Here is a 22,443-nt window from a genome sequence, read left to right as displayed (position 1 = left end):
ACTGTGCCTGAGGCACTTAGATTCTAGCCTGGCTTAGGGCAGGGATTTAAGCGGAGACGTGCCATGGCCACTGTGGTGAGACGTGGAAGAGAACACGGAGGGCAGCAAGGAGCCAGGGGTGGGCGGCCAGGTGGGGGGGCCCTGCACCTGGGCAGGGGGCACCAATCATCAGAGGCCCCCGGATCTTGTTGACCAAATGGGAGTTGCGGGAAGGAAATGGAAGAGTCTAGAACAACTCCAAGGTTTCTCGCGCAGAATATTAGGTAGACGAGTTGTCTGGAGTGTTCTCAGGGAGAAGGGACATGCCAGGCACTGAGCTAAGTAATCCTTTGTATACATTATTCCAAATTAGCCTTACACAGGAGCTGTGAAACAGATATTATAATCCTCATTTACGGATAAGGACACTGAGGCCCAGAGGGCTTGAGTATCTTCTTACCCAAGGCCATGCAGGATTTGAACCCACAGCCTTTGGGTTCCAGAGTCCACACACTGAAACCTGCAGGCTGTGTTGCTGGTTGAGTAGTGACTGGCAGCTCGAACCCTGGGTCCACCTCCCTGAAGAGAGGCCTGAGCTAGAGAATGGCTTTGGAAGTCATTGGTGGATCAGGAGTGTGGTTCAGATTCTCCAGGGACAGCGCAGAGCGGAGACCAGATGTAGGATGGGACCCAAGGGCACTCACCTTTCGGGGCAGGTGAGGAAGGAAGAGGCAGCAGGGAGGACTGAGGAGAGAGCGCCAGAGAAAGCGGCACTGTGTCAGGCAGGGGACGGGTAGAGTGGAGGCCAGACTGTGCAGTGAGGAAGAGCATCAAGGGTGAAGAAATTAAAAAAAAAAAGGGGGGGGTGGTGGTGAAAAAGGGAGGGTGGTGAAATGGAATTGGGCCGCTGAGACGTTACCGGGAAGGGCCAGCCGGACAGCACAGGTGAGTCGGGGTGAGGCGTGGCTCCATTTGGGTGGGGGACACTTGAGCAGCCTTTTTGGTGGTGGAGGAGAAGCCAAGGGAGAGAGCCTGAGGGGGTGATGAGTGGAGTAGAGGAAAACGAGCCCAGAGTCGTGCCAGAGGAAGAACCCGCCTTCCCCAGAGCCAGGTAGGGTCAGCAGGGGAGCATGGGGGAGGGCAGGGAGTCCCCAGCCCAGAGCAGTCCAGGGTCAGGATCAGGCCTGGGCCAGGAGCCAGCAAGGGGTTGTACAGTGTCATCAAGGAGCCCTGAACCAAGAGTCCAAAGACCGGGGCTCAGGTTCCCATGCTGCCCACCTAGTAGCTGAATGTCTCTGAGGAAAAGTATATTCTCTGAACCTCGGTTTCATTCTCTGTAGATGAAAACAATAGGCCTCCTCTGCCAGTCTCCAACTGAGGGCTCACGTTTGATGATGATAAAGGAATGGGTGGAAGGCGGGTTACAGGGCTGGTGACCATAAACCTGGTAATAGCTGCCTGCCCTTCCATTGAAGGGGAAAGAGCGCCCCCTGGTGGAGAAGGGCAGGAGGGCAGGACTAGAGGGAAGGGCTGAGGAGAGACCTGACTTGTTCTTGTTCCTTTGGCTTTCAGCCCCCAGATCCTCTGCTCGTCCCCTCGAAGCAACCCATGCCCACCTAAACTTTCATTTCCAAAGCAGGTGGTAGCCCAGTTCAGTCAAGTCCAAAGACATTTATTGAGTGCTGTCTACATGCAAACTGCTCTCTGTTGGGTAGCAGGGAATGAACCAGGTGATGTGCTTGTCCTCAAAAAGCTCATATTCCAGGGAGGGCAACAAGCACAGCAAAGGATGGCTGGGATGGTGCCATGATGGTGCTACAAGCAGAGCATCGAGCAAAGCAGAAGGGAGCCTTCCATAATGACAGGAGAAGGCAGGGGCCTTGGGAGGTAGTGTTTGACCTAGACCTTGAAGGCCCTTAACAGGCAGGTGGCAGAGAAAGGAGGCCTGAAGGCTGAGAGCTAGGGAAGGGGTGGGGCCCGGGTCTGGCAGAGCCCCAGGCATCACAGAGAGGGGACCTCAGACCTCATCAAGCTCCTTGAATGGTGTAGGGTGGGGCAACGGTCCACTCGAGATCATGCCAGTCTCTACCCTCATCCCTGCTGCCAGGTCCCTGAGGAATCCTGGATAAGAGGGATCCCACCTGAACACACCTCGAGGAGGGGGGTACAGCCCCCCTGGCCCAAGGGCTGAGAGGCACTGGCAACCTGCCAAACAGCTGGGGCCCCAGCCCAGCAACCTTTGGACAGCTGACTTGGGGTGGAGAGAGAGGCTGCAGCTTCCCTGGGCTGGCGGCAGGGCAAGCAAGTCACACCCAGCGAAACCCTGGTATCAGGACAGGGGGTGGATGAAAGATGCCCCACCCCTGCCGCTTGCAACTGGCAGCCCCTCAGGGGAATCATGTTGGGAAACGTATGTCATGGTTGGGGAAGAGGAAGAGGTTTTGGGCTGGGGTCTCAGCCCCGAGGGCTCTCCACTATGTGACACCGGGCAGTTGAAGAGCTGGTGGTGAGGACTGTGTGTATATGAGCGTGTGTGCAAGACTAAGAGACGACTTATGACGACCGTGACATCACCTAGCAGGGGCTTGAAAACACCAGGATGGAAGGGAAAGGAATTAAAGTGTGTTGAGCACCTACTATGTGCCGAGCTCTTTACAAACATTATTTCTTTACAAACATTACTCCCCATGACAACACTGTAAGGTAGGTATTATTAGCCTCATTACATAAATGAGGAAATGGGCTCAGAGAGGTTAAGTCATTTTGCTGAGGTCTGACACTAAGCCCTTACTCTTTCTATGAAGCACGACCCCTCTGGGAGGAGCTAGGCCATGTAGTCCCTTCCAGCTCCAGGATGCTAAATTCATGATTCTTTGGGAGGGCTTTTAAATTCTGCCAGCAACTGGCCTGCAGCCCTGCTTCTGCCACAGGCCCTCAGACCCTGCCTCGCTCTACCTGGCCCCTGCAAATCCCTGCACGGAGGAGGGACGGCTCCACTCTCCTCCCTGTCTCCCTGCCCTTCTGGGAGGGTGGGGGTGGGGAGAGGAGGAGAGAGGAGGGGAACCTAGAAGCAGAGCACAGAAGGAGGGAGGGGAGGAACAGAGGGGAGGGGAGAAAGGAGGAGGGGAGGGGTGGCTCCCACCACCCCCTGGAAGCTCTGGAAATCCCCAGCAGCTGCTCCCCGCTCCTCTGTCTGGCCCTGAGCCAACCTGGGAGGGAGTGAGGGGAGTTAAATGGAGAGAAAAGAGGGGCAGGGCACTGACCACAGGGGGGCAAGCCCTTCAGTCTTGGCACCCACCCCGCCCAGCAATTCCAGCCCCTGTGAGAGATTCCAGGCGTGCTCCCCTTTAAGGAAACCCTACATGCCAAAATCCACACATACCAAACAGACACATCAGGGCGGTCCTTGCACTATAAAAGGATTCTTTGCTTTACAAGAGGGTTGGGCACAAGGGAAACTTAAAATAGGAGCTTCCCCTGGTGTGGTGAAAGAAGCTCTGATTTCAGAAGCACCCCATACACACCATGCTTCCGGCATATCCAGAAAGCTGGCGACACCCGCGGGGCTGGCAGGGCTGCAGCTGCCTTAAGGCACTGACATCAGCGCGAGCACCTCCAAGGTTGTGCTGATCATCAGAGTCCCCTTGTGGGTTGTGGGGTGTCTCACAGTCCAGGGGACAAGCTGGCTGCTGTGCTTCGCAGCAGAGGTGTCTTAGGACACCTAGAAAGGACTGGAAAGCCACGGCTCAGCACAGCTGGCAGGGATTTCACAGCAGCCCAGAGAGGACAGATGTCCAAGGGCTCCCAGTGGCCCTTTGATGAGGCCACGGCAAGAGCCCCATGTCCTTACTCTCCTCCGTGGTCTGTCCTCCCTTCCACGATGCCAGGGCACAGGCGAGCCAGGCTCTGCCTCTGGGAAAGGGGAAGCACCTGACCCCCAGAAGAAGTATGAAAGGCTGATGGAGGAGCAACTCAGGCCATGCTGCAGGCCCAGTGAGTTGCGTTCAGAGTCCGCTAGGCAGAAAGTAATGGTGTCCCCTAGCCCTGCCCCTCCTTTTTTTAAAAAATGGAGGTGAAATTCACATAACATAAATTTAACTATTTTAACGTGAGCAGTTCAGTGGCTTTTAGTCCTGTCCCCCCAACCCCTGCTTTTTTGTGCTCAGAGTGGAGTTGAGTCAGTAATGACAATAGCAGAGAATGACGAATGGAGTCCCCTTCCCCCTGCCAGGCCTGGTGCTCCAGGGAGCTGCCACTGGCCATTTAAATTAACAGCCAAGATGCCCAGCAGGCCTGGAGACTAGACCAGCCCACAGCCCTCCCCAAACATCACGCCCAGCCCAGGGAAGATGCCCAGAGTGCTTCATGACTCCTCAGAGCCCCTCTTCATGCCCCAGAACTTAAGATCACCCCATCCCCTGACTCCACACCCTCTACCCCTCCCCACACCCCTCCTCACCACCATCACAGGGAACACAAGAACCCCTCTGCCACAGAGGGGAGGGTGTCTCAGAGCCCAGGGCCCCAGGCCACCAGTTTAAGCAGAGCCTGGGAGTGTGGACACTTAAAGGCCCACCCAGGAACAGAAAACCCTTCCACTCCAGACCCCACCCCAAGACTTCTCACCGAGTCGGGATTAGGAAGGCAGCAAGGCAGCCCTCCCTTCAGCCCACATCAGGATTCTGTCCATCTTAGAACAGGGGGCTGCAACTCAGGATAGAGGGCCCCCCCACTTACTTAAGGGGACCAGCCCCTCCTGTCCAGGATTTGCTAAGCTCTGTGGAGGGAGTGAGTGAGGGGGCCATCACCCTGACCTCCTCTGATGGATACTGGCTGGGGCTGCAGGTCTGTATCTGGGGGGCATGTGAAGAAGCTGCCCAGCCCACCCCATGTTTTCACTGCCATGAAATGGTGGTAGCAGTTGCTGCACCTGCTGTAATTGGGAATGGAGGGGGACGCTGGCTGGGAGAAGCCCCTTGATGTATGGGGGGAGGGGGACGCTTGTATCTTTAGGTCCCACAGGGTGGGGGCGGCCGGGAGGGTCAGCGGTAGTTTTGCGACCACCTTCTGTCACTCCTTCATTATGCAGAGCCTGCTAGGATCCTGGATGGAGCCGGGACCCTACCGAGTGGGGAGGGGGGCTTCTAAATGCTCTCCTTCTGGAACGGGGATGGGGAGCGAAGCAGCGTGTGAGCCCTCGGTGAGCGCCTCCCTATTTGTCAGTGGTGGGGGAGTACTCGTGTGTGTGTATGTGTGTGTGTGTGTGTGTGTGTGTGTGCGCGCGCGCGCTCACCGGCTCTGTGTCACACCAGCCGTAACCCTTCCCCAGAGCTCCGCCCGGAGCTCCAGAGCCCCAACCCCTCCCAAGGTGGCGGGCCCCCCTCCCTCTCGGCGCACCCACCTTCCTCCAGTCCTCACGCCCCCCGCCCTTCCCTCCCCGACACGCACCCGCGCCCGCTGACCTGCTCCATGCTGCCGCCCGCTATGCAGTCCTCGCCGCGTCAGCCCGGCGGGGCGCAGGGGGCGGTGGCCCCTCCATAGCGCCCAGTCGGTGCAGCACCCGGCCACCGCCGCGCGCAAGGAGCGCCTGCTGTAGGCAGCCCAGACCCCCACCCGGCCCGGCCCGGCCCGCCCCGCCCCGCTCCGGCCCCGCCCGCAGACCCCGCCCCCGTCCCGCCCCTCCCGCCCCTCCCGCCCCACCCCACCCGCGGGTAGAGGCACAGCGTTCACACACACAGACACACAATGCACACACACTGCTCACGCATCCAGGGGCGCATCCCTGCCAACACCCACCGTTCTGCTTGTCCTGGGGGCAGTGTTAGTCCAGAGAAGATCCCCTCCAAGGGCAGCCCCTTCGTTTCTGAGGTTATCAGAGTCGGAAGCGCCCCACCCTGCATTTTACAGGGCCACAGAGGGGCTTGCCCAAGGTCACACAGCAGCTTGGTGACAGAGTTGACCCCATGGCCCAGACCACTGTGACTGCCTGAGAGCGGGGCAGAGATAACCACAGCACCTGGACCATAGGGAGACCCTGCCCTGGTGAGCAGGGTTCAGAGCCATGTGACCCCATGAAAACAGGAGCTGGTGTGGAGGGCCACTCCCTGTTGCCAGGATTCAGCCTCTCTTCAAATGTGTTCTGAGGCCCTTGGGTGGGTGTGGGGAGCAAGAATGGAGATTCCTGCCGCCCACCGTGTACCATGCCCCAGGCATGTGCCAAGCAGGAGGAGGAACTGAACTGTTTGTCCACTGCCAGAGAAGGGTCATCTGAAGCTCCAGATGCCAGCTGGGGACCTGACTTGTGGGCAGTGGAGCCACCAACTCTGGTGAAAGCCAAGGAGGTGGCAGAAAGACTGCCTCCCCCACTGAGACCCGTCTCCCCCATCAGGGGTGGCTCCTGACGGCCCACTGCCCCTCTATCCTGCCCATGTCAGGGCAGGGCCACACCAAGGGGGCTATCACATGAGCAGGCATGTGAGAGGAGGGCATGCTGCCCAGGGCAGGAGTATGGAGTCCCGGAGTGGACAGGGGTGGGAATTAACCTGCCCTGAGGCGGGCAGTGGGGTTGGGGCATCGGTGCGCAGGCGCTGGCTGCCCAACACCTCTGGGCCAGTGCCCAGGCGGCACGAAGGGGATTTCACACTTCTCACTGAGCCCTGGCCTCTTTGTTAGGCACCAGAGGGTGAGGGAGCAGGGGGCTGGAAGCTGAGATGGGGAGGGTTAAGCTCCTCAGTGGGCCCAGACAAAGGGGGCTTTATAGGCTGGGTGTAGGGGGCATGCTAGGGGGAGGAATTCAGGAATGCAGGCTGGGGAGGCCCTGAGCCCCCCGGGCAGCCCCATTTGGGGCTGAGGTTGGACTCCCCCAGCCCTCCCATGCTTTGGCCCTGCAGAGTATTTGCTGCTTTGCTCCTGGGACTGCAGCCAGGAGTCCCGGCGGCCCTTCATCCCCAGCCGCCCCTCCTCTCAGGGATCTGGGGGGCACTACCCACGCACTTCCAGTCTTCCCCGCCCAGCTGGCTGCAGCCTCTCTTGGCTTCCCTGCCATGCCCTCTCAGCGGCCTCGTAGTCCTGTCTGCTACCAGAGTGAGTGCCCTGCTGGCTGCCAGGGGAAGGGAGGGACAGACTTGGGTAAGGTCACAAGGCTATGGGGTCAATGGGGCCCTTTGTCCCTTCAGACAGAGTCTGTCCTGGGCTAAAGAGACAGGAGACAGAGAAGAGCGCTAGCCAGCAAGCACATGACCCCAACCCTGACCTGGCCTCTCCCAGGCCGTGGTGGAGCTGGACCTTGGGCTGTGGAAGGCAGGCCCGATTCTTCCCAGTTGGTTTCCCTCTGGCTCTCTTTCAGGGCTGAAGCAGCCACAAGGAGGAGGAGGTGGCCCGGCAGCAGCCACCCATGCTGGCCTCTGAAACAGCTGTTGCTTGGCCAGGCCTAAGGTCTGGGCTTGGGCTTTGCAAGGTTGAGAACTGTCTGTCCCCAAAGATGCTGATCTGGCCCTGAAGAGTAAACTCCTACTAGCCAAAGTCATGGTGGCTAGATTGCTAGACCCTGAAGCTCTTTTATCAAAGCACCCTGAGCACTACAGGAAGCTTCACAAGCAGAGAATCCCAGTGAACGGAAGTGATGGTACTGCCCACCGTCTCTGCCCCAGCCTGCAGGGTCCACATGTGCAACCAGCCCAGGCCTCCCTCTTCCCTGGCAGGCCGGATCTCCGACAAGCTCCTACTCTGATTCCTGTATCTACTGTGCATGGGTCAGAACCTTCGACAACAGCAGTATCTCAGAGGAGCAGCAGTAGGGGTGGGGCAGGGCCCAGCTCAGGTTGTTGGACAGGTGTCTTATTTCATCTCCTTCATAAGATTAAAAAGAGGAAAGTCTTATCTCTTGATGAGCGTCTTGGGCAAAAGTCCCCTTTTAGGGGGTAAAGAAAACGTCCAAGTCTGGTCAGCATTGTACTTTCCATCTCGTTGAGAAGTTTCAAGTAACGGTGGAGGGAGGCAGACCGAGATCAAAGCCCGCGGTCTGCTGTTTATGGTCTTGGGCAGGTATTCTCACCTCTCTGAGCTCTAGCTTCCTCACTGGTAAACCAGGAATGATAATAGCACCACCTCACAAGGTTGATGAAAGATTAAATGAGATGCGAGTATAAAATGCTTGGTCCAATGAAGTCCCCATAAATGATAAATAAAAGTTAAGTGGGCTTCCCTGGTGGCGCAGTGGTTAAGAATCTGCCTGCCACTGGAGGGGACATGGGTTCGAGCCCTAGTCTGGGAAGATCCCACACGCCGCGGAGCAACTAGGCCCGTGAGCCACAACTACTGAGCCTGCGCGTCTGGAGCCTATGCTCCGCAATGGGAGAGGCCGCGACAGTGAGAGGCCCGCGCACCATGATGAAGAGTGGCCCCCGCTCGCTGCAACTGGAGAGAGCCCTCGCACAGAAACGAAGACCCAACACAGCCAAAAATAAATTAATTTTTTTTTAAAGAAAGGTCCACATCAAAAAAAATCTCTAAAAAAAAAAAAGTTAAGTACCTTCTACAAAGAGCTGAATGAATTCATCTTATACTGATTATTATTAGCTTTAGTTCAGCAGGTGAAAATTTCCGACCTTGTGCCCAATCTGGGAGGCCAGACCCTGGCTACAGCCAGGTGTTCCTTTTGAGGGTGGCACGGCCTTTAGCTGGGTGGGGGAACAGGAAAGAAGGGCAGTTTCCAGCCCAGTGCTGATACCGCCCCCCCACCCCCACCCAGCCTCCTTCTCTTTGCCTGTGTAGCCTCCGGGCCTCCCTGGGGAGCCGGAGGAATGGAAAGGGAGCTGAGAGCCACCAGGTAAGGAAGACAGCTCCCCAGGTGCCGGTGCCGTGGGCCTGAGAGGAGAGGAAGGCGGAGGAGTACCCAGGAGGGAGTAAAAGGAATTGAGAGGGAAGCGGGGCGGTGGGCAGCGGGCCTCACTCCTCCACCTGCTGCTCTGCAAACAAAGCCAAGAATGATGCAATCCTGGCCTGGTGCAGCTGAGGCTGCAAAGCCCTGAGAGGGGAAAGTGGGCATTGGGGGTGGGGAGGGCAGGGGCAGCAGGGCAGATGCAAGGGGCCTGTGGATGCCGGACCCTGGTGTCCCAGCCCAACATGTGATTTCTTCCTATGGCTCCTGGCCACCTCCTGAAGCCCCTCACCCTGGGTCAGACCCCTCCCCAAAGAGTCACAGCTGCCTTCGAAGCAGGAGGCAGACATGATGCAACTAGGACATCATTCCACAAGGGGCGGGAGATGATGAGAGACCCAGACATCAAGTTGACTCTGAAGTCCCCGTTGGGCCCTTCACCAGCAGGCCTGGGGCTGCAGGGCTCTGTGTTCCCTTCCTCTCATCCTGGAGACAAAAGGCAAAATCCTCCAGAGAAAGTGGGATGGGAAGGCTCAGGAGAACCTCACCAAGGGCTTGCACAAAGTAGTATATATTTATAGAATTAAATAAAAACCCAAGGCAGACACTGCTCCAGGTCTGGGCCCCCAGTGCCAGGAGACCCCGGCATCCCCCGGGGGCAAGTGTACCATTAGCAGCCATCAAGCCAGCAGAGGTGGGGGTGGGACAGGAAGGTGCCCCACCACCACCACCCAGTGCATCTGCCTCAGTTCCCCACTCTGCCTGGGAGCCAAGAGAACAAAGGCTTCCCCCTCCTCCACCAGGAGAAAGGGGGCTCGTCCCACATGCCAGGGCCATGCGGAGGATGTGTCATGGGCCAGGGTCCCCAAGGGGACAGGGCATTAAATGGGGGCAGCAGAAGAGGACTGCAGATACTGTGTTCAGGAATATTGTAGCCCGGCCTCGCCCCACCGCCGCCCAGAGCCGAGGGGACAGCTGGCTGGTGGCCTAGCCCAGAGGAGCCACTAGGTGGCAGGAAAAGCCCAACTCAGCCAGCCCCACCTGCTTCCACCACCGGCCCCAGAGCCCTACCCGCCCGCAACCTCCCCTTCTCCTCCCTCTTCCCTCCAGCCCATCCCTCACTGCGCCTCCCGTGATGGGGCCCCTGAAGTCTTTTCTTTCTTCCTTCCGCCTTTGGGAAGGGAAAAAGCTCTCAGTCCTCCTCAAAATGTGTTAATAATGATGATAATAATTAGTGCCCGTGGCTGTTTATTGAGTGCTGAAGAGGTTCCAGGCCATCTTACATGCATTATCTCACCTGCTCACACATGAGGTAAGTTTAAAAAAACTCCGTTTTTTCAAGAGGAGACAGCGAAAGCATAAATAGATTGCTGTCAAACCCAGTGTCCTCGCTTGGGAGTGTTATCAAGTGGGTGTAGGCGTGGGGAGGACGGGAAGGACCCATCAGATGCATCTGAGTTTTGTCCACCATCCTTACCACCCCCTCTCCCCTCCCCCACTCCTTGAGGGTCTAGGAGGGTGTCTTAGTCTTGGGGCGAGTGTGAGGTTTGAAAAGGCTACCCAGGTGATTCAGGCTCACAAAAAACCTCACCCTGACTGAGAGCCACTGCACCCTACCCTGCTGCCTCACCTCCAGGCTCCACAAGGCATTCTGGGTTCTCCCCTTGCCAGCCTCGCTTCCCCTGTGAATTTCTATTCCAGTATGGCTGCCCCCATTCAGGCCCAAAGGTGATTCCAGCCCAGAGGACCTTTCTCCACTGCCAGTTCCTCTTCTGGCCTGGCTGTCTTTGACCTCCTGCATGGTTTTCAGCAAACATTCATGGGGGGTATTTCTCCGTGTGCTGGCACACCACTAGGTTGAGGGGGTGGAAGACAAGCCGAAAACAAACAAGACACAGAACCCACTCGCCAAGTGCAACAAGAGTTTCACATGTCTAAAGCTGGGCCTATAGTCAGTCCACATATGGTGTCCCACTCAAAGCCCCATATCCAGAAGAAAAGGATAACTATCTCTATAGCTGTTATCTTCACAGTATCAGGGCATTGGAAAAGGTGGCAGCTGTGGGGAAGGGGCACCAGTAGATGACACCCAATGCACACTGAAACCTTTCTTCTTTGTTTTTTGGCCGCGCTGTGGGGCATGCGGAATCTTCATTCCCCGACCAGGGATCAAACCCGGGCCTCCTGCATTGGAAGCATGGAGTCTTAACCACTGGACCGCCAGGGAAGACCCGCAATGAAACTTCTTGAAATCTTCTTTAACTCTGCCAAATCTCTTACCTAAGATAGCTGTTGCCAGACTCTCCCGTCCCATTCCAAATCTTCCAAACTCCCCCCAGGCTCAGCTGTTACCTTCTCACACTTATTTTTCTCTCCCAGGATAAACCTAGCTAGCCTCTCCTATTCTCCTGCCTATCCCATCACCCCTCATGATTTGCAGAAAAAAGGCCCAGAAACAAAGCCATGTTTCTCAGAAGGGGGAAGGGGGAAAGCCAGGGATGAGATGAGAAGGCCATGTGAAGAAGGGCACCTGAGCTGAGCTCTTGAAATGCAGGGTTTCTGTTAGGTGTGAATTCAGCAGGGGGGCAGTGGGTAGTTCAGTGCAACCTCTGGTCACTGGACAAAGCCTGCTGACTCTACCTCGGTGGCGTCTTCCAACTAAAGGGGCAGCATCTTCTCTGTCATTCTCTCTGACGCCACTGGCACCAGAAGGAAGCGGTCCACGTGCCCCCTCGGGAATATCTTGAGTTACAGCTATGTCACTTAGTTCATGCTCTTATTCCAGCCACGAAAAGTCCAATCCCTTAAGAAGATTCTGAAGAATCCTGACATTTAGTGGCTAAAAAAACCCACCCATACCTCCAACCGAGTTGTCCTGTGCAGAAGGTGAAGATCCAGGTTCGAGTCGGGCTGACTAGGAAAACAAGGCAGCACTCCCGGGGTGGGGGCTGACCTCATCTTTCCTCCACCACCACCACCTTGGCACATCCACTCAACTGTGCCAGCCCTGGGGGCAGGAAGAGAGCTGAATAGGACACAGTTTCTGTCCCTCACAGACCAGAGGTTACAGTCGAGTAACCGGCAGACACGTGAACAGCTATTTTAACAGGGGAAGGAGCATCTGTCTGGCTGAGAGTGGCTGGTGAAAATTCCAGAGGTGACCCTGGAGGAAAATCTTGAAGGATGAGCAGTTCTGCAGGTGAAGAAGGTAGGAAGTTAGGGTCCTCCAGGCAGATGGGACAGTATGAGGGAAGGTGGAGTGGCGGGAGAAGGGATGCCATCATCTGGGGACTTCGAGTCAGGCTTTGTGACCAGCGTGCATCCTGTGTGGCAGGGGAAGGAGAAATGGCCTTGAACATCAAGTTGAGGAGTTAAGGTTTTCTTCTCTAGGTTAAAAGTCATCAATGATTTTAAACTAAGGAAGTGACTTGAGCACATCTTTATTTTGGAAGGACTATTAGAAGGACTGGAGAGGGGAAAGAGGAAGCAGGATGGCCAGTTGGGAAGTTGCTGAAATTGTCCAGGTGAACAAGGGGAGTGCCTAAACTAGGGCATGGCAATGGAGGAGGGATGCGTGATGAGTCGCAGCTTACATGGGGATCCGTGCACAGGATAAAATTGCAGTCAAAATTCCTCTTGAGAACCTCTTGGGAAGGGGCTCCATTAGACATCAACGATAACCCAGTTAGTGCTTCTTCAGAACTGGGGTCAACTCTCATGCCTTTGGCTGAGCACCAGAGGAACATGGTTGGTTTTCAGAATCCACACGGCACAAACAGGTGCTAGAATCCTTATGCAAAAGATGCTTGTGGAATTCCCTGGTGGCGCAGTGGTTGAGAGTCCGCCTGCCGATGCAGGGGACGCGGGTTCGTGCTCCGGTCCGGGAAGATCCCACGTGCCGCAGAGCAGCTGGGCCCGTGAGCTATGGCTGCTGAGCCTGCGCGTCCGGAGCCTGTGCTCTGCAATGGGAGAGGCCACAGCAGTGAGAGGCCCGCGTACCACAAAAAAAAAAAAAAAAAAAAAAGATGCTTGCACTCTAAGAGACTGGAAGGGAACCAAGACAGAAAATTCACTTTTCCCATCTCACCCTCAATCGGGAGACACAGATGAAATGGAGGAGGGAATCTCCTGCACAGTTATGATGCCACGTGCTTATAATTGAATTCAAGTTAGATACATGCATGATAAGACACCACTGAGAGGTGAGATGGAATGAAAAGTGGCAGCTGAGAGTAGACATAGGAGAGGAAGGAGGTAGTTTCAGGTTTTGGGGGTGAAGAGTGTGGGAGGGGACCTTTTTACTTATTTTGGGCTCCCTGTTTCCAAAAGAATGCCTTTACTTCTGTGTGCTTTATCATGCCAGCCAGAGGGGACTAGTACCTCTTTCCTAACAAACCTAACACATCATCACTAATATGAATGATGCTGATTTGAAATGATGAAAACCTATGTCTCTACTTTCAAGAAATGCCTACTACTAACACTCACTCTTGACTGTTGGTGTCCGCAAAGATTCTTTACGAATGGCTATCAGAATTGATAAGACACTGTTTCATCCTCATGTGGACCTGTGACTTGGGAATGAGCTGAATAGGGCAAGTGGGGATCCCGAGACTCCCTCCTGGGGCACTTCTAATCAGTCCTAAGAAAATGCAACTGCTGAGAACTAGGGTTTCATCTCACTCAGCATGCTTTCTACTCTGAGGATGCAGAAAATTCTCCAAAATGTGTCCAGGTGGTACTTTGGCCCTCTAAGTGGGGAACGTGGAGAGGGACTGGGTGGGAAAGTGAAGAGGGAAGATTCGAGCAGCTCCAAGTACACACAATCAGAGAAACATTTCTGGTCCTTTCCTCTCCAAAGAGGACAGCTCAGGAGGGAATGGGCTAGAAAGGCAGGAGGGACACAGGTCAAACTTATGAAAAACCTTGACTGCCAGCCTAGGTATATACTAGGAATGACTACTATGGTAAAATAGGAACTCTCCCAAAGCAGAGCAAAAAGGCTCCAGAAAGCTCTCTGGAATCCTCCTGCATTTCCTGGGGAAGGAGAAAGCAGCTCTGAGCAATGGCCACCAGCCTCAGGAATTTTTCAACATCTCTAATTCTGACAAGACCAGTTCTGGATATGCTCTGCTTAGCTGACATCACAGGGATTCTCCAGTTGCCAGGGGTGGGTCATCTGACCCTAAGTGGGTGGTGATGGTGCGAGGAGTCATACGAGATGAGAGACGGAATGAAAAACAATAACCCAAATAACATGAAAGAATTTCTAAACATTTTTATTTCAAATCTCTTTTCACCCCTTCCGCAAAAAGACGTTGGTCAGTACAGCAATCATAAAAAGGAGATACAAACACAAGAGTCAAATGTCTCCCGCACTGACACTTACAAAAAACCGGGAATTATACATGGGGTTTCCAAACAGGACCTGCAGCAGCTACTAATGTCCCTTTACAAGAGTCAAACATGCCTATGAATACAGTATATACAGACACCCCATTCTGGAACTAATCTACAGGGACATCCCAACACCCTCCCATCTATCCCCAGAAAAATACCAAAACACACCCAAAGTGCATTTGTTTTGTTTATATCAAAACATCTTTCCCTTTCCCCAACCCACCCTCAGACCCTCCCACCCCATTTAAGATTGGCCTGCAAGTCTATTTTAACCATTTAGTAATTTTTTATAGTTTATGAAAATAAATTATACAGCAACTATTTTAATAAATTAAGCACAAAAAGGTAGAGGAAAGGAGAAAAACTAAATGGGAAGACAAAAGCCAGGCCACGCTTTGGCTGGGAGGAGGGTGGCGCGGCTGAAGAGGACGGAAGTGGTTGCAGGGGCGATGTGGTCCCCCTTCCGGCGAAGAACTGGCAACCACCCCGAGCCCAGAATGACACCCCTCTTCACTGAGTTTCTTAAAAACCACCAAAAACTGTACAGCAGTGGCTGTGGCACGGGCAGCACCAGTTTGGGCCTTCCAACAAGCAGCCTGCCCACGGAGCGGTGCCTGGATTATGCTTCTTGGAAAAGGTTCTGGGCCTAACAGTGAGGGGCAGGTCCCTGTTCAAGCGAGCACCAGAGATGGAGTAGTCAGACCAGCCTTCCTGCTCCACCTGAGCTGGGTAGGGGGCTTAGGACGAAGCTCGGAGCGGGGCTGTGCGGGTTTTTGATCTCCTGGGTTCTGACCAAGAGTGTCCTAAGTTCACCTTACACTCCATCTCCAGGAGCAACTAGATCGCAGTCCAGCTGCGAGCAGACATTCAGGTCTTCCGCTGCCATGACTGGCTGCCTTTTGCCTGCCCCTCTCAGCATTTTGGAAGAGGGAGTGGGAGGGGGAGGGAGCAATTCCAGGTACCCTCTAAGGAGATGAAATGGGCGTGAAGGCATGTCACAGACTCAGCATGCAAGACTGGCTTCCTGGGAGGTGGATGCAAGTGGAAAGGAATGAGGGAAGGGGCAGAGAGGACAGGATGGGAAACAGGAAGAAACTGGGGGCACCTACCAGGAAGGTCAAGAAGCATGAAAAGGACAAAGACAATATGGAATCTGTATGTAAAGAAAGGTCTTTCCCTGGCAGATTAGAGAAATCAATGATTTAAATACAATTCCTTACTCTATTTTTATATCTGCAGCATCTGAGTCCCCAGTGCCTCTGTCTCTATGCTCCAACCCCCATCTCACACCTCCCAAGGCTTCGCTATCTTTTCAAGGCCTCATGTCGTTTTTGTGCTGAGCATGAAGACTCCAATGTCAAAAGAGGATAGATCACAGGGACTGGCAGACTTGACTTTGCTTTCTTGAGCTTTGTGGCCCAATAATCCTATAGCTATCATGGGGGGAGGGGGTCACGATTTTCTTTCTTTCTTTTTTTTTTTTTTTCTTTTTTAATAAAAAAGGTTTTACTCCCCAGGAGCAAATAAATCATTTTGAACTACTGATAAACACTGCTGCAGTGAAAAGAAAGATGGCTACATGTATGCAATAGCACAAATTCAGTGTAAGAACAGCTGTGTCGACAATTAGAGATAAAAATCATTTATCCATTTCCCCCTTTCCCATGAACCAAACCAAGAGGATTCCCATAGGGAAAATGTCTAACTCAAAAGCTCCTCCCTTAGGGACAGGGGGCACGTCATTCTCTTAAAAGTGGACAACATATGGCAGGTCTCCCCCCAGTGGAGATGCTCTCAACACCCCCACTGGTGGCAAAACTTCTGCAAATGAAAACACACACACACACACACACACACACACACACAATGACTTTCAGACCTCCTTCCAGCAGCCACAGAGCTATATATGCCAATGCCTAGGCCTCCAACTTCAGGGCTCAAAGCCAAGGGAGAGGCAGGAGGTCAGGGGGGAATCTAACCTAGAGGACAAGTTTCTCCTAACCCCATTTCCTGCCAGGGCCAAGGGCTTCAAGCAGGCTGTGCTCTTCCAGTCTTCCAGGGCCCGGGGTGAGGGCTGAAAAGGCTGGCACCCAGGGCATCCGGCTTTACTCCAGTCTCTCACCCCAGATCTGAGAACACTAACCACCCTGTCACTTGCCAGCGCTTCCTGGATGTGCACTGTAGCGGGGGTTGCCGCTATCTCCACATCTCTCCCAGCCTTAATAAGGGGACTGTGTAATCAGCTCCGGTGACAGGTAGGAAAGGAGGAGGAGAAACCATGGCAGCAAGCTCCCCACCACACCTCCCCCCCTCAGGAACCTGGGTGCTGCCGCCCAGGGCTGGCCTTCCAGGGTGTCACACTCACTGCACCCAGGCACAGGCAGGCAACCAGGCCAAGGTCATCGCCAACTGTCCCAAACTCCTAGTTTGTCACCCATTTATCTAGTCCCCGCAGCAGAGCCCCCACTGCCTTGCGCCCTGCAACCGCAGCACACGAATTTCAAGTAATAGCAAGTTGTAGCAGTAGCTGTCACTAACTCACAGTGGTTCACGCCTGTCCTGAGGAAGGTTACAGTAGACCAGTCATAAACAAGCGAGGGTTACACAGGCAGGGCCTGAGGGTATTGACATCACCCATCTACAACTTAGAAACCAATGACGGGTCCCTAGAAGTGAGAACCTTTTCCAGTTTGTGACTTGAAAATACTATGACCAAAAAGCAGAGTTCCCTCTGCAGACTGCATTTCAATTAGCACTACACAGAATCGGCAGGGGGGCAGGGGCCGCAGGCAGGAGAGGTGAAGGGGAGCTGCTGATGAAGGCCAGCTGCCCCTGTCCCTCCCTGTTTACTCTGACCAGGCTGGTGCCCTTCCTCCTCACCTCCTGATGAAGCCTGTTTCCTCCTGCACAACTCTGTCTTATAGCCCACTCTACTAAGGAAGAACCAGGCTACGGCCTGGGCCGTGACTAATGCACAGACAGATCACGGACACAGTAAACACTACCCTTCCCGGGAGCAGAAAGGATGGTGGTGAGGGTGGGTCACGCCTCCTCAGCTGGTTTGGTTTTGTACCTGAGAGTATGGATTCTCCACTGGAAACCCCTGGTACCACAAGGGGTCCAGGGGCTCTGCCTTCCTCACCCAGGCTGTGCTGAGAGCAGTGAGGTCCTTGACCACAGGCAAGAACCTGGCTGACTTCTGGCTTTGGGCTCCACCTCGCCATCATAACCCCTCAGCATTCAGACCTGCCTGATGACTAGGAAGTTTCGGTCTAGACCACAGCACAGAAAAAGGATTCTTTGATGCCACTGCTCTACCTTGGGACTGTGCACTGTTCCGTACACACCCTGCAGATTTCTGCTTCTGTGCTCCTGTTCTTGTGTTTCTCATCTCACTGCCCTGCCCTCACCTAAAAACCAAAGTCTCACAGCACCAGAGCTCTCCTAGACCATCTGATCTACACTGATCTTACCCACTCTGAATTTCTTTAAAGACAGCCCTTGATTCTCTCTGCCATGCTGAGTCGTTCTCCAAATGCTTCACGTGTGGCAGCCACCTAAAAGCTCCCTTAGGCCAGAGAATATGTCTCCTGCCTCCTGTGTTTTCCACAGTAGCTAGCCCAGAATCAGGCAAATGAACACTAAAAAGTAGTTTAAAAAAAAAAAAAAAAGAGAGACCCCACGTAGCCGCACAACAGCCACTCGAGGATCTCAGTGGATTCCAGACAGCAGGCTTTACAGCTGGGTGGCACTGTCTGCAAGATGGCAAGTTAATTTGTACCTTCAAGAGGCAAGACCCGTAGGTTAAGCCAATTCCCGGGATCACAACCTTAACTGGCTGGTGATACTACCACAGCAGCCAGGGAGAGAAGAGGTACTACACGACAAATCAAAGGTGGGTGGGCCGTGTTTATGCTACAAAGCTCATTTTGTGGGCCACCTCTTCACAGCCAGGTAACAATGCAAGTTTCCTCCCTATTCAGCTATAAGGAGGAAGAATGGTCATTCCATGCAGGACGTAAGGCAGAAGGCCAGTGCTCCCAGATGAGGCAGTCCTATAAATTACAAGACACTGGGGCCTCACCCCAAATGATCAGGAAACCACAAACCTGACAATATTATTTATCTCATGCGATGAGGCAGATATAAGCACAGGGGAACCAAAAGAGGAAGTCTGTTGAAATACTTACTGCAAAAGAGTAATAAAGATCGAACAGCTCAATTTTCACATCTTAATAGCAAACCTCTCCTCAGAGTAACTCTACAGAAAAGCAAACTCACAATGTTATATGATTTGACAATGGCCAAGTTCAGAAAAGCACTGGAGTTTTTCTCCCTCTTCCTCCACTTCCATCTGGAAAACAGGCAACTCTCAAATCAGTATCTGACAGACTTCCCAGTGGAAGGAGGGCAAACAGGATCTAATTCAGGAAAACGTTTGGGTCGCCAGAAAGAACTCAGGAAAATAAAGAAGCCCTTGCTACCTCCTGCTCCAACAAACCTAAGAACATGAGCTGTAATGCTCTCCTCCCTCCTCATTGATCTCAGATGGGCCATTAAGGCTGAGACACTAGGGAGCTTTCTCTAGGAAGAGCACAATAGCTTCGTTTCTCACCTTCCTCCACATTCCCTCTCACTAGCTGACAGACATGTGGAGGTAAGGAACACTGACTAAGTCATGGGTATGGTTTGCCATTAAGAATCTGGAAGCACGCTCCATTAACTTCAGCAGCCGGGATTGGAGCTCTGAACTGTTCCGGTGATGAGAAAAACTATTGCCTCGACAGCCGGCGGAAGCAATAGGAATGATGCTACCATGACCAGAGTGAAAGGTACAGTTATCTCGAGGGAATGGGTTGAGGGCAGAGGAAGAACAGGGCGAACTTGAGGTCACAGAACTTAGGAATTCAGTAAAACAAAACGAACACAGCTGCTATGAGAGGTGATTCTGAAATCAGGTTCCTAAACCTTAAAAGCAAAGTATGCGAGGAGTCACTGCTTCCCCCGGCAGAGCTATGTGCCAGTTCTGTCCAGTCATCATCTATTCGAGACTAACCACCCTCCTCTCTTCCCTGCTCCTGCTGAAGCTACCCATACACCTACAGAGAAGCAGATTCTCGGCCCTCAGAAACTCCCGACTTGATTTGCACTTCTGACTCCTTCTTTTCCCTTCCTCAAGGTCAATGGTGGAGACTCGAATTCTGCCTTTGGTGCCACCTGAATGACCCTCACTGGCAACCCCCTCTCCTCCCCTCCTCTCCTTTGGATCTGCTCACCCTTGGCACCACTTCCAATCCAATGCACACAGACCCCAGCTGCCTTTAGGGTGAGTTTTCCATACTGAGAAATGCAAATATCCAGAACAAAACTTCTGAAAAAGGAACAGTGTTGAGACTTCTTCCAGTTTTCCAAGGAGTTCATCCAGCTCCAGTAGCACAGGGCTGGATGTGACAAGGTGGAGCCCCACTCAGAGAGTCTGGTCGTGGGCTTCATCCAAGCCCCAGGGCGGCGAGGGGAACCGAAGTCTTTGCACAGAGGATCCCAACCCTTCCTACTCCTCTTGTTTCCTTCACTCCCGTTTTCATGGTAGCTTCATTTGGTTCTTCGAAACTGGAGCTTGGCAACCAAATGCCTAGGTAAAAAAGGGGAATAATTAGAGTGGCTCAATAGAGTGGAACCAAAATGGAGTGAAAGAACAGCCTCTGGAGGTGGAGAAGCACAGCTCAAAGGGAGGATGGGGCCTGGAGAGCCAAGTGCTTCCACAAACACTGCAGCCGGCTGGGGATGCAGCAGTGGCCTTTGTCACAGGGACCTGAGCAGCCTACAACCTGGTCGCCGAAAAAAGGTCCTAAAATGACTAATAAAGATGTCCTACACACTGCCTCCCTTCTCTCTTTCCCATTCCCCTTCATTTTCCACACACTTTCCCTAAGGCCCATCTGCTCTAGGCACTGAATAAAGAACTGAGTGCCTGGAGTAACCCCTGGTGAGCCAAGCTAGAAATAGCTGTAGGCCCTGTGGCTTCTGGCTGTTGAAGAGGGCTGACATATAATCACAAAGGCCAGTGCAGCTTCTACCTTCTGATTTAAGAAGGGCACTGTTCCAGCTGTTACCCTGTGCCCTAACTCCAAGTACCCTGGCAAAAAATTCTCCAGGTAAGAGCACACACAGACCAAGTGGCCCACTTGGAACTCTGAAATTAAAACCAGCCTGACCAACAAGAAATCATAACAGCCGAATTTCACACCTGAAAGTCCTTTCCCTTGGGAAGTGTTACTTCCCTTTTTCAAAGGGTCCTAGGAGCAAGTACAGCATGATGCTTATTCTTTGCTACAAGCAACAATCCCAGTGTCACAACAAAAAGAGGCCCCGGGAGTTCAGTGTAATCCTTTGCCAATACGTGACTGCCCCCCACACTCGTGGCAAATGGTTAGCCCCAGCCTATACCTGATCATATCAGGGCCTTTGTACTTATAGGATCCCCTGCCTAGAATGCCTGCTTCCAAGATCCTCTCATGGTTAACTCTTTGATATTCAAATCTCAGCTGAAATGTCACGTCCTCACAGGAGCCTTCCCTGATCATTCAAACTTGAGTTGTATGCTACCATTAACCACTAAACTTCACCCAGTTTTATTTTCTTCATAACATGTACAGTCAACTGAAATTAACCTATTCACTTACTTACATGTGGCTGTCTCTCCCTACAAGAACTGCAGCTCTGTGAGAACAGGGCCTTTGACTATCTTGCTCAGCACCCTCTTCCCAATTCACACTGGCTACTTTATAGATGTCTGCTGAATGACTAAACAAGTGATGGGGAACTCACTAACTCCTGTGGAAAACCATTCCATATTTGCACCTGTTAAAAAGCTTCTTCTAAAGTCGGAATGAAATCTGTTTAAAACTTGTACTGTGGTCCTTCTCCTGCCCCCTGGAACCACACAGAATAAGTTTAATCACTCTTCCTTAGGAAAATCCATCAAATACTTCTTTTGGTCACCAAGCCCCTCGTACCCTAAAACTTCTCTGGTCCATGATAATCATTTATTCCCCACACGATGAAGTGTGGAGCCCCCCCACCATCCTGAATCTTTCTCTGAATGTGCCTGTGCTCGTGGGGGCCCCTCCTAAGGCACAGCACCCACAGAAATGGTGCTCTAACTGAAGGGTCCCAATTACTCCTCGACAGCGCAGTTGCGTAGGTGGGCCCCCCTAGTTCCCCACCCTAATCAATGCAAAGCCACCAAGCAGAGAAACCCTCCTAGACATTAGAGCACTAAGATGTTTTAGGAGACACTTCCAAGGGCATACAGCTCGCGGATACAGTCACACCTCGTTTAACTTGTTTTGCTTCACTGCACTTCACAGATACTGCGTTTTTACAAATTGAAGGTTTGTGGCAATCCCACATCATCAGATGATGGTTAGCATTTTTTAGCAATATTTTAAAATTCAGTTATGTAGATTTTTTTAGACATAATGCTAGTGCACACTTAACAGACTACAGTATAGTATAGATAAAACTTTTATATGCTCTGGGAAACCAAAAAAATCATGTGACTTGCTTTATTGCGATATTTGCTCTCTTGCAGTGGTCTGGAAATGAACCCAAGGTATCTCCAAGGTATGCCTGTAACTGAAGACATGACAAAGAAACTGTACATCCAGCCCAGGATCCTTTAAGTTAAAACTCCCGCAGCCGCCTGGAGATACCATTTCTTGATCTTCTTCATTCCTTCTCTCCTTGCTAAACCTGGCTCACATGCTCTCCCCCGCAGTAGCACAGGATCAGGGACCACCAGAGCCAAGAGGAGACACACAGCTGGGTTCAGCTGAGCCACAAAAAAACCCATAGGACAAAAACACCAGTTGTCATTTTCTCCCATTAAGAAGAGAACTGAGAGGGTGGGGAGAATTAAAGTCCACTTTTCACTCTAAGGCTGTCACTCCTGTGGGTTATTCCCCTTAGTTTGTTTTGTATGGGGGATGGGAATGGGAACAGAGGAGGTTAGAAGAGAAGCAGAAGAATTCAGTGCTTAAAAAGGACACTCAGGGGTTTCCCTGGTGGCACAGTGGTTAAGAATCTGCCTGCCAATGCAGGGGACATGGGTTCAAGCGCTGGTCTGGGAAGATCCCACGTGACGCGGAGCAACTAAGCCCATGTACCACAACTACTGAGCCTGT

General features: G+C 52.9%; 2 protein-coding genes across 4 annotated transcripts in view; both read right to left on the bottom strand.

Annotated features, from left to right (window-relative positions):
* The window catches only part of ARHGAP23 (Rho GTPase activating protein 23), an 81,429-nt gene extending 75,964 nt beyond the window's left edge, over positions 1-5,465 (bottom strand). Inside the window, exon 1 of the mRNA XM_073798520.1 lies at positions 5,442-5,465. Coding sequence (XP_073654621.1) covers positions 5,442-5,450 — 9 coding nt within the window. The 5' untranslated portion in view covers positions 5,451-5,465. The remainder of the gene's footprint in view (positions 1-5,441) is intronic.
* Positions 5,466-14,120: 8,655 nt separating this feature from the next.
* The window catches only part of SOCS7 (suppressor of cytokine signaling 7), a 33,400-nt gene continuing 25,077 nt past the window's right edge, over positions 14,121-22,443 (bottom strand). For all 3 annotated transcript variants that reach the window (XM_004332421.4, XM_019924973.3, XM_033846899.2), the window contains one exon: positions 14,121-19,889. The gene's annotated coding sequence lies outside the window, so the exon portion shown is untranslated. The remainder of the gene's footprint in view (positions 19,890-22,443) is intronic.

This window comes from Tursiops truncatus, chromosome 20 (genome assembly GCF_011762595.2).
Source record: "Tursiops truncatus isolate mTurTru1 chromosome 20, mTurTru1.mat.Y, whole genome shotgun sequence".
In the NCBI taxonomy this organism is placed as follows: Eukaryota; Metazoa; Chordata; class Mammalia; order Artiodactyla; family Delphinidae; genus Tursiops; species Tursiops truncatus.
Note: the sequence above shows the minus strand (reverse complement) of the source record. Positions and strands in the feature narration are given on the sequence as shown.